The sequence below is a fragment of the Lepus europaeus genome, chromosome 5 (assembly GCF_033115175.1).
Source record: "Lepus europaeus isolate LE1 chromosome 5, mLepTim1.pri, whole genome shotgun sequence".
NCBI lineage: Eukaryota > Metazoa > Chordata > Mammalia > Lagomorpha > Leporidae > Lepus > Lepus europaeus.
The window spans coordinates 143,736,145-143,749,481 of record NC_084831.1 but is presented as its reverse complement, the minus strand read 5'-3'; the positions used below and the strand labels follow the sequence as shown (position 1 = coordinate 143,749,481).

Here is a 13,337-nt window from a genome sequence, read left to right as displayed (position 1 = left end):
GAAATGACTGGAAAGGCATGGGGGGAATTTTCTGGGATGATGAAGATTCTCCTTATGATGTGCTTTTATTGTGTGCAAATGATACCTCAATTAAAACAATAAAAAATCCAGCCCCAGAACTTTATGTCCAGTGACCTCAGTGAGGTGATGATGGGAGTATTGCTGATCTCACAGATCCATCTGCTTTATACTTTATGGTACACAAAGCCACTCAATACTGCACAGCACTGGGAGAAAATGATACTGCCTTGGTAAGATGCCCAGAATTTCCCCAACTCCCCCATTGACCCAACCTAGGGGTGAGTTACCCCCTCACAGGTGAGATTTGTGCCCTTGTAGGGAGACAAAGAGATTGTGCTGTCTGTCACATGAGTACATAGCAAGAAGGCAGGAGTGTGAGTGTGGAGGCTGGGAGGAGGGGCCTCTCTAGGCACCGAGTCTGCGGGCTCCTTGATTTTGGACTTCCAAGAATCCAGAACTGTGAGGAATAAATCCTATTGTCTAAGCACCTGTGTGTAGCACCTCATTCTAGCACTCAAATGGACTGTGCCAGAGGGTTCCAGGAGGTCATGGATAGCAAAGTGCTTAGAACTGTGCCTGACACCTGAGCGTGATCCATACCTGGTTGTCACTGTTACGGTAAAAGTCTCATTAGCATGGAGACAGATTATAAAAGTTTAAGAAGAACGCTTCTCCCTCAGAGTTTTAGCAACTTAATAATGTTTACAGCAGGAGTCTTCCAGCCCCATGGGCCAACCAGTAGTAGAACACGTCCAGCAAGGTAGATGTGCTTGGAATAGTGAGTCACTCTGGTTTCTTTGGAAACATTTACCTTATCCCTTCTTCCCCAGGAAAAACAAGGCACTCCATACCTTGCACTTGCAACCCTTAAGTGGCCCTAGAAGTCACTTCCTCATTCAGCCAGTCTCCCACTGTGGCTTCTCTTGCCACCTGGGAATCCTGCACAATGGGCCACTAGGTGAGTGCCCTTGCTGACAGCCTGATGCTCCGTGCAGCTCCAACAGAATCTTTTAAATACAGCTGGAGATTTACGAAACTAGAGTAGAATGTTTAGTCAAGGAAGAACAGAAGCCATGACCTCAGTCTAGCAAAACCACCACCGCTGTGAGCCCACTCCAAGTCTTACCTTCATACAGCCAGTCGCTGAGGCCATTGTAAATGACACCCTCCTTCCCTGTGGAGACCACTCGGATGGCCTGTTTCCCGACGTGTGCGCAGTAGTAGATATTGTTTTCAAATATAAATATCTAATTTGGACAGAGGGAAAAAACACAGCATTAACAAAGGAAATGTGTGTTAAGAAGGGTGCTCTTAAAAACCTGAAGTCATCAATGCTGTGTTCATTTTCCTATTGTATTCACCTGACAGAACATAAGTGTTCTCAGGATTGTTCAAGGTTTACCTGCCTCCAACATCACCTACATTTAAGGATGTATCAGAAACTCCAACTCCGCAGAGTCCACCCACACGACCATTTACAACTGGATCATGTGTGGTCTGAAGCTTTTGGGCTCATTAGCATCAAATTGGATTGAGTATTTTAAGCAATCATGTTTTTCCTGGCAATTCAGATTAGTAGGCTGGGAAACTGGAAATCTGAATTTTATTCAGTCAATTCTCCTTAAGAATTCTGTAGTGGGCACCCGCTCTGTGCCAATCACAGGGGGCGACCATGGTGAACAAAATGGGAATTATCATCTGGGCAAAGAAGAGAAACTGCACAGGCCACTGAGAGGGAGGCATGTGGGGTCTGGAAACACGTAGCAGGGTCACCCAAGGGCAGGCAAGGCTTCCACCAAAAAGTAGTTAAAAAAATTCATTGTGATACAAGCTACATGACACCACATTGACCACTTCAATCCTTTCCCGTGGCATTAAGCAGATTCACATGTAAAACAGCCACCAACACCCTCCATCTCTGAGAGTCCAGAACTCTCTCAACTGAAACGTCATCCTCCTTAAATACCAACTCCTGTGCCCCAGCACCCACTGTTCTACTTCCTGTGTCTGTGGATTGTCTATTCTAGAGACTTCAAGTAAGTGGATTATTAAGCGCTTGTCCCTTTGGTGTTTGGCAATGTCACCCAGCATCCCATCCTCAGGGTTCAACCATGAGGCATCGCATGTCAGAATGTCACGAAGATGGTTTTTGAGCTGAGACCCAAATGTCGGGGAGTCTGGGAGAGGACCTATGAGTACCCAGGTGGAAGAGCTTGCCAGAACTCCAGAGTCCACAGTCGGCAAGGTGCTAGGAGGACCTGAAACAATGCTCCCTGTGCACTGACCCATCGAGACAGGAAAAGATGCCTGAGAAGAGGCCAGGAGCCAGCTGGCAGAGGGGCGGAAGTCACGGCGGGTCTCCTGTAAGGAGTCCCGACAGCAACAGGAAGCCCCTGGCCCCGAGCTGAGCAGGGGCTATTGTGATCCGATGCGAGTCTCCTGAGGATGAGTCTAGAGACAGCGTGGCCATGAGGAGACAGACCCTGAATGGGAGGATCTGGCTGCAGCCACCTGAGGGGTGCTGATGAGGGAAGTGCAGAGAGGGGGGCCACCCAGGAAGACAGCTACAAGAACCCACTGACTGTGAAGCTGTGAAACAGAGTGGAATTGTTCTCCAGCTGGCCTTGGTGATGGGACACATTTGTGGAGCTGGGTGCAGTGGGAGGTATTATAATTCTGACCATGGGCATCTTTGCCCTTTCTCTAGGGAAGAGAGTGGTCCAGGTAGTGGTTCTCAGATTTTGATGTTTGATGACCAGCAGAACACTGAAAACCCTTTTTTTTCCAATCCACCAGCCCAACCCAAATGCTCAGAATATCTGGGGGTGGGACCCAGGCATCAACTTTCTTAAAGAAACACACCAGGAGACTCCAATGTGCAGCCAAATTTAAGAACCAGTGTTCTAGGAACTGGTATCTTTCTGGTATCTCCTGAAACTCTTAAACTATAAATGAGCCTACATGATATCTGGCACTCTAAGCATTGATCAATTATTTTTTTATGTGTTTTAAGATCTATTGGAAAAGGAAGAATGGAGAGGGAGATTGGAGGGGGAGGGAGAGAGGGAGAGGGAGATTGGAGGGGGAGAGGGGAGAGGGGAGAGGGGAGAGGGACTTCCACCTACTAGTCCATTTCTCAAATGGCCACAACACCCTGGTCTGGGCTAGGCTGAAACTAGAAACCAGGAACTCTATCCAGGTCTCCCACATGGGTGCCAGGAGCCCAAGTACCTAGGCCATCTTCTGCTGCTTTCCCAGGCACATCAGCAGGAGGCTGGATCCAAAGCAGAGCAGCTGGGACTGGATCTGGCATGCTAAAATGAGATGCTGGTGTCATAGGCAGTAGCCCAACCTGCTGTACAACAACAAGGTTCCCAGCATTGATCAATTGTGTCCTGCAAGTTTGTATAGAATTCTCTGCCTGTATCCCTACTGGCACTTCAGGATGCTGGCCAGATTTGCAAATACTCAATGTCGATAGAAATTGGGCTCTGCAGGGGCTGGCCCTGTGGTGCAGTGGGTTAAAGCTTGGGCCTGCAGTGCCAGCATCCCATATGGGCATCAGTTTGAGTCCCCATTGCTCCTCTTCCAATCCAGCTCTTTGCTATGGCCAGAGAAAGCAATGAAAGGTGGCCCAAGTGCCTGGGCCCCTGCACCCATGTGGGAGACCCAGAAGCAGCTCCTGGCTTTGGATCAGTTCAGCTCCGGCTGGTGTGGCCATTTAGGGAGTGAACCAGAGGGTGGAGGACCTCTCTCTCTGGCCCTACCTCTCTCTGTAACTATGTCTTAATAAAATAAATCTTGGCCGGCGCCACGGCTCACTAGACTAATCCTCCACTTGTGGCACTGGCATCCCGGGTTCTACTCCCGGTCGGGGTGCTGGATTCTGTCCCAGTTACTCCTCTTCCAGTCCAGCTCTCTGCTGTGGCCCGGGAAGGCAGTGGAGGATGGCCCAAGTGCTTGGGCCCTGCACCTGCATGGGAGATCAGGAGGAAGCACCTGGCTCCTGGCTTCGGATCGGCACAGCGCGCTGGCCGCAACGTGCTGGCCGTAGCGGCCACTTTGGGGGGTAAACCAATGGCAAAAGGAAGACCTTTATCTCTTTCTCTCTAACTCTGCCTGTAAAAAATAAATAAAAAAATAAAAATAAAATAAATCTTAAAAAAAAAAAAACAAAAAAAACGGCTGGTGCCGTGGCTCACTAGGCTAATCCTCTGCCTTGCGGCGCCGGCACACTGGGTTCTAGTCCCAGTTGGGGCACCGGATTCTGTCCCGGTTGCCCCTCTTCGAGGCCAACTCTCTGCTGTGGCCAGGGAGTGCAGTGGAGGATGGCCCAAGTTCTTGGGCCCTGTACCCCATGGGAGACCAGGAGAAGCTCCTGGCTTCGGATCAGCGCAGTGCGCTGGCCGCTGCGCGCCAGCCGCGGCGGCCATTGGAGGGTGAACCAACGGCAAAAGGAAGACCTTTCTCTCTCTCTCTCTCTCTCTCTCTCTCTGTCCACTCTGTCAAAAAAAAAAAAAAAAAAAAGAAAAGAAAAAAGAAAAAAAAAAAAAAAGCTGGGCTCTGCAGACCAAGGGTAGAAATTGAGCGAATTTTATATTTTGATTCTAGAAAAATGTTATCAGTGTCATTTAAGAGACTATTGGGAACAGGTATTTGGCACAATACAGGAAATGGAATAAATATTGAATTTTTTAAATTGAAAATACACAAAAGACAGTGTTCCCAACCAGCTTCGCGGAAGCACGGCTCTGAGAGCACCATCCTGGTAGTGGCAGTATTAGCTTTCTGCTCGGGCCTCCTGCTCTTCAAGTATTCACTTCAACCAGAAATGAGTTGGAAAACATCCAGGGACAAGTATACATCCTAATTTAATTCCAGCAGCTCTTCTGACGAGTTTGCCTAAGGGTAAGATGTAGTACTAAATTTCTGTTTCTTTTATGGGTTCTGAGCCTACAATGGATTTTTGAATCAAATCAAACTGTAGTCAATTAATATTTTGAGTAAGTAAAATTTGCTATGATAAGATATTAAGTCCTTTTTCACCTTGGCTTTATTTTTAATGGAAGGGAAATGAAAGAACAAGCTATAAGGAAGAGTGCAATTTGCTTTGAAGATGTTTCTCGCTTTCCTTCCAGCATTCAGATTAAGACATCTGAGCAGAAGATGACGAGAGGTATATGTGGTGTCCGCAGTTCAGTAAGGCCACGTACTGGTAGGTGAGGGATTATGGGGGCGCTGGGCCTGGCAAAGTCAAAAATTGGGGTGACCGATTTTTACTTTTCTCCCACTATGGGCACAGTAGGGGCGTTCTGGTCCAGCTTGAATTTGAGGTTCCTATAGGAGCTTAGTACCTCCCCAGCCACAGTCACTGATGTCTAGATAAGCCCACATCCCCCCCCCCCCCAGCCCCTCCCCTCAGCCCACCTTCCACCTCTGACAGCTTCACTAGTTGCGTAGTTTATGTCGTCCCGACCTAACACGCTAGGAATATGTCTCCCTACTTTCTGATTTCTCCCATGGATTCATGTTCAGGTTCTCATTCAGTACTAAAGTACCATTTTTTCCCCATGCCATTCTGTTTGTGAAGGCCTGAAATAGCTTTCTATTCCTCTCAGCATAAAGTCTAAATTTCCAGCCTGGAATCAAGACCCTCCACGACCAGGGACCAATGGTTGCCAGATCTTTCCCTGCTGTGGCAGTTACAGGACACACACAAGGACTTGAGGGTTGGGGTGGAGGGGGCAGCATTAGCCCCGGGAGTTCACATCCCCATGTAGACTTCAGTTTCCACACATCTCGGGGTGCCGAGAGTGCACACTCTGTGCTTGGAGCACAGCGGCTGTGCTGTGTGACCTGGACCAATTTGCTGAACTTCTCTGTGCCTCTGTTTCTCAGCTGTCAGTAGAGATAATGACAGAACCCAGTCTTAGGGTGGCATGTGACGAACGAGTGAGGTGACAAATTCCAAGTACCCGAAAGAGTCTTGGTGCTAAGTTAGTCCTCAACGATGTATCTACCATGGCTGTGGAATATCATTATAATCATTCTGTCTGCAGGGGTGAAGCTAGGCCTTGTGGGGGAGCTGCCATCTCATACCATAAAGGATTAATGCTTTTAATTCTCACCAGGATTAATTTATCTTTTCCTTTCATTGCTTGTGGTTTCAGTGTCACAGCTAAGTCCATTGCTTAGTCAAGGTCGTGACTATTTATCCTATGCTTTGTTTCATGATTTTTATAGATTTAGCTTACATGAGGCCTTTGATCCATTTTTAGCAAATTAGTGTATGTATTGGCCAGCCAGTTAAAAAATGTTTTATAGGCATTAATTCACCTCATTTTTATTTTTTTTAAATCTATTTATTTATTTGAAAGGCAGAGCATCACACAAGGATACGGAGTAGGGTGGATGGGTGGGAGCGGGAGGGGGAGGAGAGAGAGAGAGAGAAAGAGATCGATCTTCCATCTACTGATTCACTCCTCAAATGGCTGCAACCACCAGATTTGGGCCAGGAACCTTGAATTCCATTAGGGTCTCCCATGTGGATGACAGGGACCCAAGTACTTGGGCCATCTCCTGCTGCCTTCCTGGGCACATTAGCAGGGAGCTGGATCAGAAGCAGAGCAGCTGAGACTGGAATCAGCACTCTGTTATGGGATGCCAGCATCACAAGCAGCGACTCAACCCACTGAGCCACAATGCTGGCCCCTACTCACCTCATTTTAAATGTAAACTCTTGGGGTGGCCATTTGGGTTGTGCTTAAGGTGCCAGGCAGGCTTCCCATATCCCATATGCGTATGCCTGGGTTTTCAGTCTCAGCTCTGCTCCCAGTTCCAGCTTCCTGCTAAGGCACACTCAGAGACAGCAGGCGACTCAAGTATTTGGGTCCCTGCCGCCATGTGGTAGACTCGGATTAAGTTCAAAGCTCTCGGTTCTGGCCTGGCCCAGCCTTAGCCCAGTCCCTGCCATTGTAGGCATTTGGGGAGTGAACCAGGGGGTGGGACCTCTATCTGTGCATCTGTTGGTGTCTGTCACTCAAATTAAAATCAACCAGTAAATAAGCCAGCAGGCAAGCTCTATGGGTTAAGTACTAGTGTTCTTGCTTTGCAGATGAGGAAGCTGGAGAATAGAGGTTCAGTTACTTGCCCACTAACCACTGGCCAGTGGTAGGGCTGGGATTCAAACCAGAAGGCATGAGGGTGTTAAGTGCCTTGTACAGGCCAGCACCGTGGCTCAGTAGGCTAATCCTCCGCCTTGCGGTGCCGGCACCCCAGCTTCTAGTACCAGTCATGGCGCCGGATTCTGTCCCGGTTGCCCCTCTTCCAGGCCAGCTCTCTGCTGTGGCCCGGGAGTGCAGTGGAGGATGGCCCAAGTGCTTGGGCCCTGCACCCCATGGGAGACCAGGAGAAGCACCTGGCTCCTGGTTTCGGATCAGTGTGGTGCGCCAGCCACGGCAGCCATTGGAGGGTGAACCAATGGCAAAGGAAGACCTTTCTCTCTGTCTCTCTCTCTCACTGTCCACTCTGCCTGTCAAAAAAATTAAAAAAAAAATAAAAAAGGAAAAAAAAAAGTGCCTTGTACAAGCTTACTAGTGAACAGGAGAAGGAGCTGGGATTGTACTGTAAGCCCCAGTTCCAGACTCGCGACTTTATGAGCAGGGCATGCTACTCCCTGCTATCAATTGGTTGAACAAATGAAAGGTATGAGTTTTTTTTGTTTTTTTTTTTTTTTTGTTTTGTTTTTTTTTTTTTTTTGACAGGCAGAGTGGGCAGTGAGAGAGACAGAGAGAAAGGTCTTCCTTTTTCCGTTGGTTCACCCCACAATGGCCGCTGCGGCTGGCGCACAGTGGCCAGTGCACTGTGCTGATCCAAAGCCAGGAGCCAGGTGCTTCTCCTGGTCTCCCATGCGGGTGCAGGGCCCAAGGACTTGGGCCATCCTCCACTGCCTTCCAGGGCCACAGCAGAGAGCTGGACAGGAAGAGGAGCGACCGGGACAGAATCTGGCACCCCGACCGGGACTAGAACCCAGTGTGCTGGCGCTGCAGGCGGAGGATTAGCCTATTGAACTGCAGCGCTGGCCAAAAGGTATGAGTTTTAACTAGAAATGAACCAGTGACCACGGTCACCTATGTGAGTCATAGTGCCACCTCTCACATCCCCTGTGGCCGCCTCTTCTTCATTCAGAAGGAATCCAATGGCCTAAACTCACACTCAAGAGACCCATCCAGAAGAGCTTACCTGGGCTGGGGGAGTGGGGAGGGATGGCATATTACAATTGTCATCAGAATCCTTCAGCAGTTCAGGCAGACTTGGAGGTAACCAGCCCCTTCCTGCCCTCTTCAGGACCCATGGGATCAGGTACCCAAGACCCTTTGGTCTACACTGACCTTAAGTCCCTTCTAACTGCAATATTTCTATCTGTTTAGGATCCAGTTAACAGGCTCAGCTCATGAAGTCCTTTTTGGTTAAGGGGTTGTCCACTTCTCTCAAATGGCCTTTCCCCCATGGGTACCCAGCCAGTGCCTGCACTCGCGGTCGGCTTCTGCGGCCTTGACTCAGATGCTGAACTACAACTCTGGGGCTGGAATTGCCACTGTAAGAACAAAGCCCTCTGTCCCCATGGGCACTGTTCATCAAGCTCCAGCTGAGGGAGCCCTGCGCTCCCAGGACTGCAGCAGGCCCCTCCCTGCTGTCCAGCATCAGTTCTTTCATAAGCTTAAAAAAGGCCTATGTTCAGCAGGCAGGCATTGGAACTAGCGGTTAAGCGGCTGGATAGGATGCCTGTATCTCACATTGGAGTATCTGGGTTTGATGCCCAATTCTAGCTTCCTGCTAATGTAGACCCTGGGAGGCAACAGGCGATGACTCAAGTGATTGGATTCCTGCCGCTCATGTGCAAGGCCTGGAGTGAAGTGTGGGCTCCCAGCTTTGGCCCAGCCAAGCCCTGGCCACTGGGAGCATTTGGGGAATGAACAGTAGATGACAGGTCTCTATCTGGATCTGTCCCTCCCTCCATCTATCTTTATGCCTCCTTTTTTTCTTAAAGATTCATGTTTATTTGTTTGAAAGGCAGAGAGACAGAGACAGAGAGAGGTCCTCCATCCATTGGTTCACTCCCTAAATGGCTGCAACAGCCGGAGCTTGGCTGGTCTGAAACCAGGAGTTAGGAACTTATTCCAGGTCCCCCACATAGGTGTAGGAGCCCAAGTACTTGGGACATTCTCTGCTGCTTTCCCAAGCCATAAGCAGGGAGCTGGATTAAAAGAGGAGCGGCTAGGACTCAAACCAGTGCACACTTAAGATGCCGGCATGGCAGAGAGCAGCTTTACCTAAGTCACAACGCTGGCCCCATCTACCTTTGCCTCTCACTTTACATACATGTGCTTCAGTTTCCAAAACATAATCAGATGTAAACAAAGCACAGGAAGACACAGGGATTTTCTTTGTGGTCTGCAAATGGTCACTGCCAATCAGGATGTGATGGCAACGACAAGATTTTCCAGTGAGATGTGAAACCCGGCCTCCACGTCTTCCATCTGCCATTTTCCTGGAACCCTGTCTGCACGCTCTTTCCGCCAGCTCCTCAGTGTCCTGGGAGTGTCCTAGGCACATTCCCTCCCTCTGCAGCCCTGACCTGGTGCTTTGTTTGGCCCTGGCAACATTCAGACCCTGTCTTCCCTATGGCTCTGCTCAGCCCCAACCTTCCAGAATGAAGCCTCTCTCTTTGTGCTCATCCTGTGCTCCTTCCTCCTTATCACTCACATAAACTCCATAGACTGAAAAGTGATGAGAAGTGGGTCTAGAAGTCGGCCTCGATTCAGCCAGGAGATAGATGGGGACGGTAACCACCGAGAAGCAGCAGCACCCTCAGGACCTTGGAGAAGCAGGGAAGCTTCGCTCCCAGGGCTCTGGGCCTCCACGCAAGGCCTTTGCTGCTGCTTGCTAGGGGCCCACCATATGGAGACCCAACCCTTTATAAACATTTGGTAACTCTGCCAACCTCACCAACAGAGTGAGGTCCACGTCGGTGCAGTGGTGATGTTGCCCAGGGATTTATTTAAATTGTTTCTTCTTTGCAAAGATGATTCCATCACACACGGTACCCTAAATGTCAACTGTGGGTTAATTTGATCTTCAGAATGGACTATATCAAACTGTAAGAAGAACAAGGACCACCTGCTACATCTGTTCTCTATTCTGGCCTTCTTCCCGTCTACCCCTGTGTCCACATTATCTCTGTGTATAGAAAGATACACCTGGGCATTTCCAATGCAAGAAAACTTAAGCTAATTTCCTAAGAACTTGGGAATGAAAGTTTCATGGCATCTTGGCCCATACAAGTCAATCTGGAGTCTCCACATCCAAGTGGATCCTCACGGCTCTAGAGAGGCTGAGGGTCCTAGATAGACAGCACCCACTCCCTAAACTCATCCAAACATGGCTGCTAGGATAGCCTTCATGATTCAGTCAGGAAGAATAACAAGGAGTTTTTTTCTAAAGATTTATTTATTTGAAAGTCAGAGTTACACAGAGAGAGGAGAGGCAGAGAGAGAGAGAGGTCTTCCATCCGATGGTTCACTCCCCAGATGGCCGCAATGGCCGGAGCTGCACTGATCTGAAGCAAGGAATCAGGAGTCTCTTCCAGGTCTCCCACATGGGTGCAGGGGCCCAAGGACCTGGGCTATTTTCTACTGCTTTCCCAGGCCATAGCAGAGAGCTGGATCAGAAGTGGAGCAGCCAGGACTAGAACCGGCACCCATATGGGATGCCGGTGCTTCAGGCCAGGGCATTAACCCACTGCGCCACATCGCCGGCCCCATGATATGGAGTTTTAAGTGATGGGAGAAAACTGTCACTCTAATTCAGAACCACAAAAGAAAATTATGGAAAGCAGAATATCTGGAATTTTTGAAAGACCAGAGGGACAGGTCTTATTAACTCAAAAGATGTTAGAGAACTGGGATAGCAACTCTTTGGAGAAGTGGGTGATGAAGAATTTTCTAGGGTGGCTAAAAGGCAGACAGACAGGAGATCTTAAAGTAGAGATGGTGTGGGGCCATCACTGTGGCATAGTGGGTAAAGCTGCTGCCTGCGGTGCTGGCATCCCATATGGGCACTGGTTCGAGTCCTGGCTGCTCCACTTCTGATCCAGCTCTCAGCTATGGAAGTTGGGCACCTTTACCCTCATGGGAGAACTAGAAGAAGCTCTGGCTCCTGGCTTTGGATCAGAGCAGCTTCAGCCATTGCAGCCATTTGGGGAATGAACCAGTGGATGGAAGACCTCTCTGTCTCTGCCTCTCTGTAACTCTGCCTTTCAAATAAATAAACAAATCTTAAAAAAAAAAAGTAGAGAAGGTCTAACATCCATGTGAGTCGGCTTTCAACAGGACCTCAATGTGGGTGTCAAAGAGACTAAGATGGAGGGTAGGGGAAGAAGAATGCAGAAAAAAATGAACAGAAGATGCTGAAATGCACCAATTAATATATATTTAGAATTTTATTTAAAAACAATCTTAATTGAAATAAATCTGGGGCTGGCACTGTGGCATAGTGGGTAAACCTGCAGTGCCAGCATCCCATTTGGGCAGCAGTTCTACTCCTGGCTGTTCCTTTTTTTTTTTTTTTGACAGGCAGAGTGGACAGTGAGAGAGAGAGACAGAGAGAAAGGTCTTCCTCTGCCGTTGGTTCACCCTCGAATGGCTGCCGCAGCTGGCGCGCTGCGGCTGGCGCACCGTGCTGATCTGAAGGCAGGAGCCAGGTGCTTATCCTGGTCTCCCATGCGGGTGCAGGGCCCAAGGACTTGGGCCATCCTCCACTGCACTCCCTAGCCACAGCAGTGAGCTGGCCTGGAAGAGGGGCAACTGGGACAGAATCCGGCGCCCCAACCGGGACTAGAACCCAGTGTGCCGGCGCTGCAAGGTGGAGGATTAGCCTATTGAGTCGCGGCGCCGGCCAGCTGTTCCACTTTTGATCCAGCTCTCTGCTGTGGCCTGGGAAAGCAGTGGGAGATCGCCCAAGTCCTTGGGCCCCTCATCCAAGTGGGAGACCCAGAGGAAGCTCCTGGCTCCTGACTTTGGATCGGCGCAGCTCTAGCTGTTGCAGCCAACTGGGGAGTGAACCAGCGGATGGAAGACCTCTCTTTGCCTCTCTGCCTCTCCTGCTCTGTGTAACTCTTTCAAATAAATAAGCAAATATTTAAAAAATATGAAATAAATTATGGTATAGATTGAGTTACCTTAAAAAAACAGTTTTGATCATTTGGGAAAAAAATAACATGCTGTTTCTCATTGAGCAAATTCTACATATTGAACCAACCCATTCTCCATCAATCTGCGAGTCCTTCAGCCTGACAGCTGACCACCTGATGTGCTGAGCACTAAAGATCTTAACTTGGACCAGCAGCAAACCTGCTCTCATCGACCAGTAGCCACATGTCGCACTTGGAGTTGAGGAGGTTTTAGATACAGGGCCTTGAAAAATTGATTAGGTATTCATGGAATGTGGAGACACAGAGCGAGAAGACTTCAGACTCGGGCATAAATGTGAGAAAAGGCTTGCAGATTGGGAAATAATGATGCATTTCAAGACTTATACATAGGTTGGAAGAACTGCAAAACTTAAGTAATCAGGAGTGCAAGAGTGGAGAGATGTAGCAAGGGAGAGGGACAGATTAGACTGTGGGAAGGCCTGAGTCCATACTAGGGAATGTGAACCTCATTTTCTTAGGTAATAGGGATACCTAGAAAGCAAAAACAGAAGAGTAGTACAATCAGAAATATATTTCAGAAATTCTGCTGTAGTGGCTAAGGGGAGAGAGGAGGCAGACAAAGCTGAAGGTAGGGAGGCTGTAAGAAATGGTGAGGCTGGCGCCATGGCTCAATAGGCTAATCCTCCGCCTAGCAGCGCCAGCACACCGGGTTCTAGTCCCGGTCGGGGTGCCGGATTCTGTCCTGGTTGCTCCTCTTTCAGTCCAGCTCTCTGCTGTGGCCCGGGAAGGCAGTGGAGGATGGTCCAGGTGCTTGGGCTCTATACCCACATGGGAGACCAGGAGGAAGCACCTGGCTTCTGGCTTCGGATCAACGCGGTGCGCTGGCTGCAGCACACTGGCCGTAGCAGCCATTGTGGGGGTGAACCAATGGAAAAAAGGAAGACCTTTCTCTCTGTCTCTCTCTCTCACTGTCCACTCTGCCTGTCCAAAAAAAAAAAAAAAAAGAAAAAAGAAAAGACGGTGAAAGCAAACCAAGAAAATAAGAATAATCAAGAGAAGATGGACTTTAAAAAATTAGGAGAATCCAGAGGGTATGGGTGCGTTG

General features: G+C 49.0%; 1 protein-coding gene across 1 annotated transcript in view; it reads right to left on the bottom strand.

The window, feature by feature from the left end:
- Nucleotides 1-13,337, bottom strand: part of DPP6 (dipeptidyl peptidase like 6) — an 889,247-nt gene that overhangs the window by 184,253 nt on the left and 691,657 nt on the right. Inside the window, exon 8 of the mRNA XM_062193815.1 lies at nucleotides 1,148-1,268. Within this exon, the coding sequence (XP_062049799.1) occupies nucleotides 1,148-1,268 (121 nt within the window). The remainder of the gene's footprint in view (nucleotides 1-1,147; nucleotides 1,269-13,337) is intronic.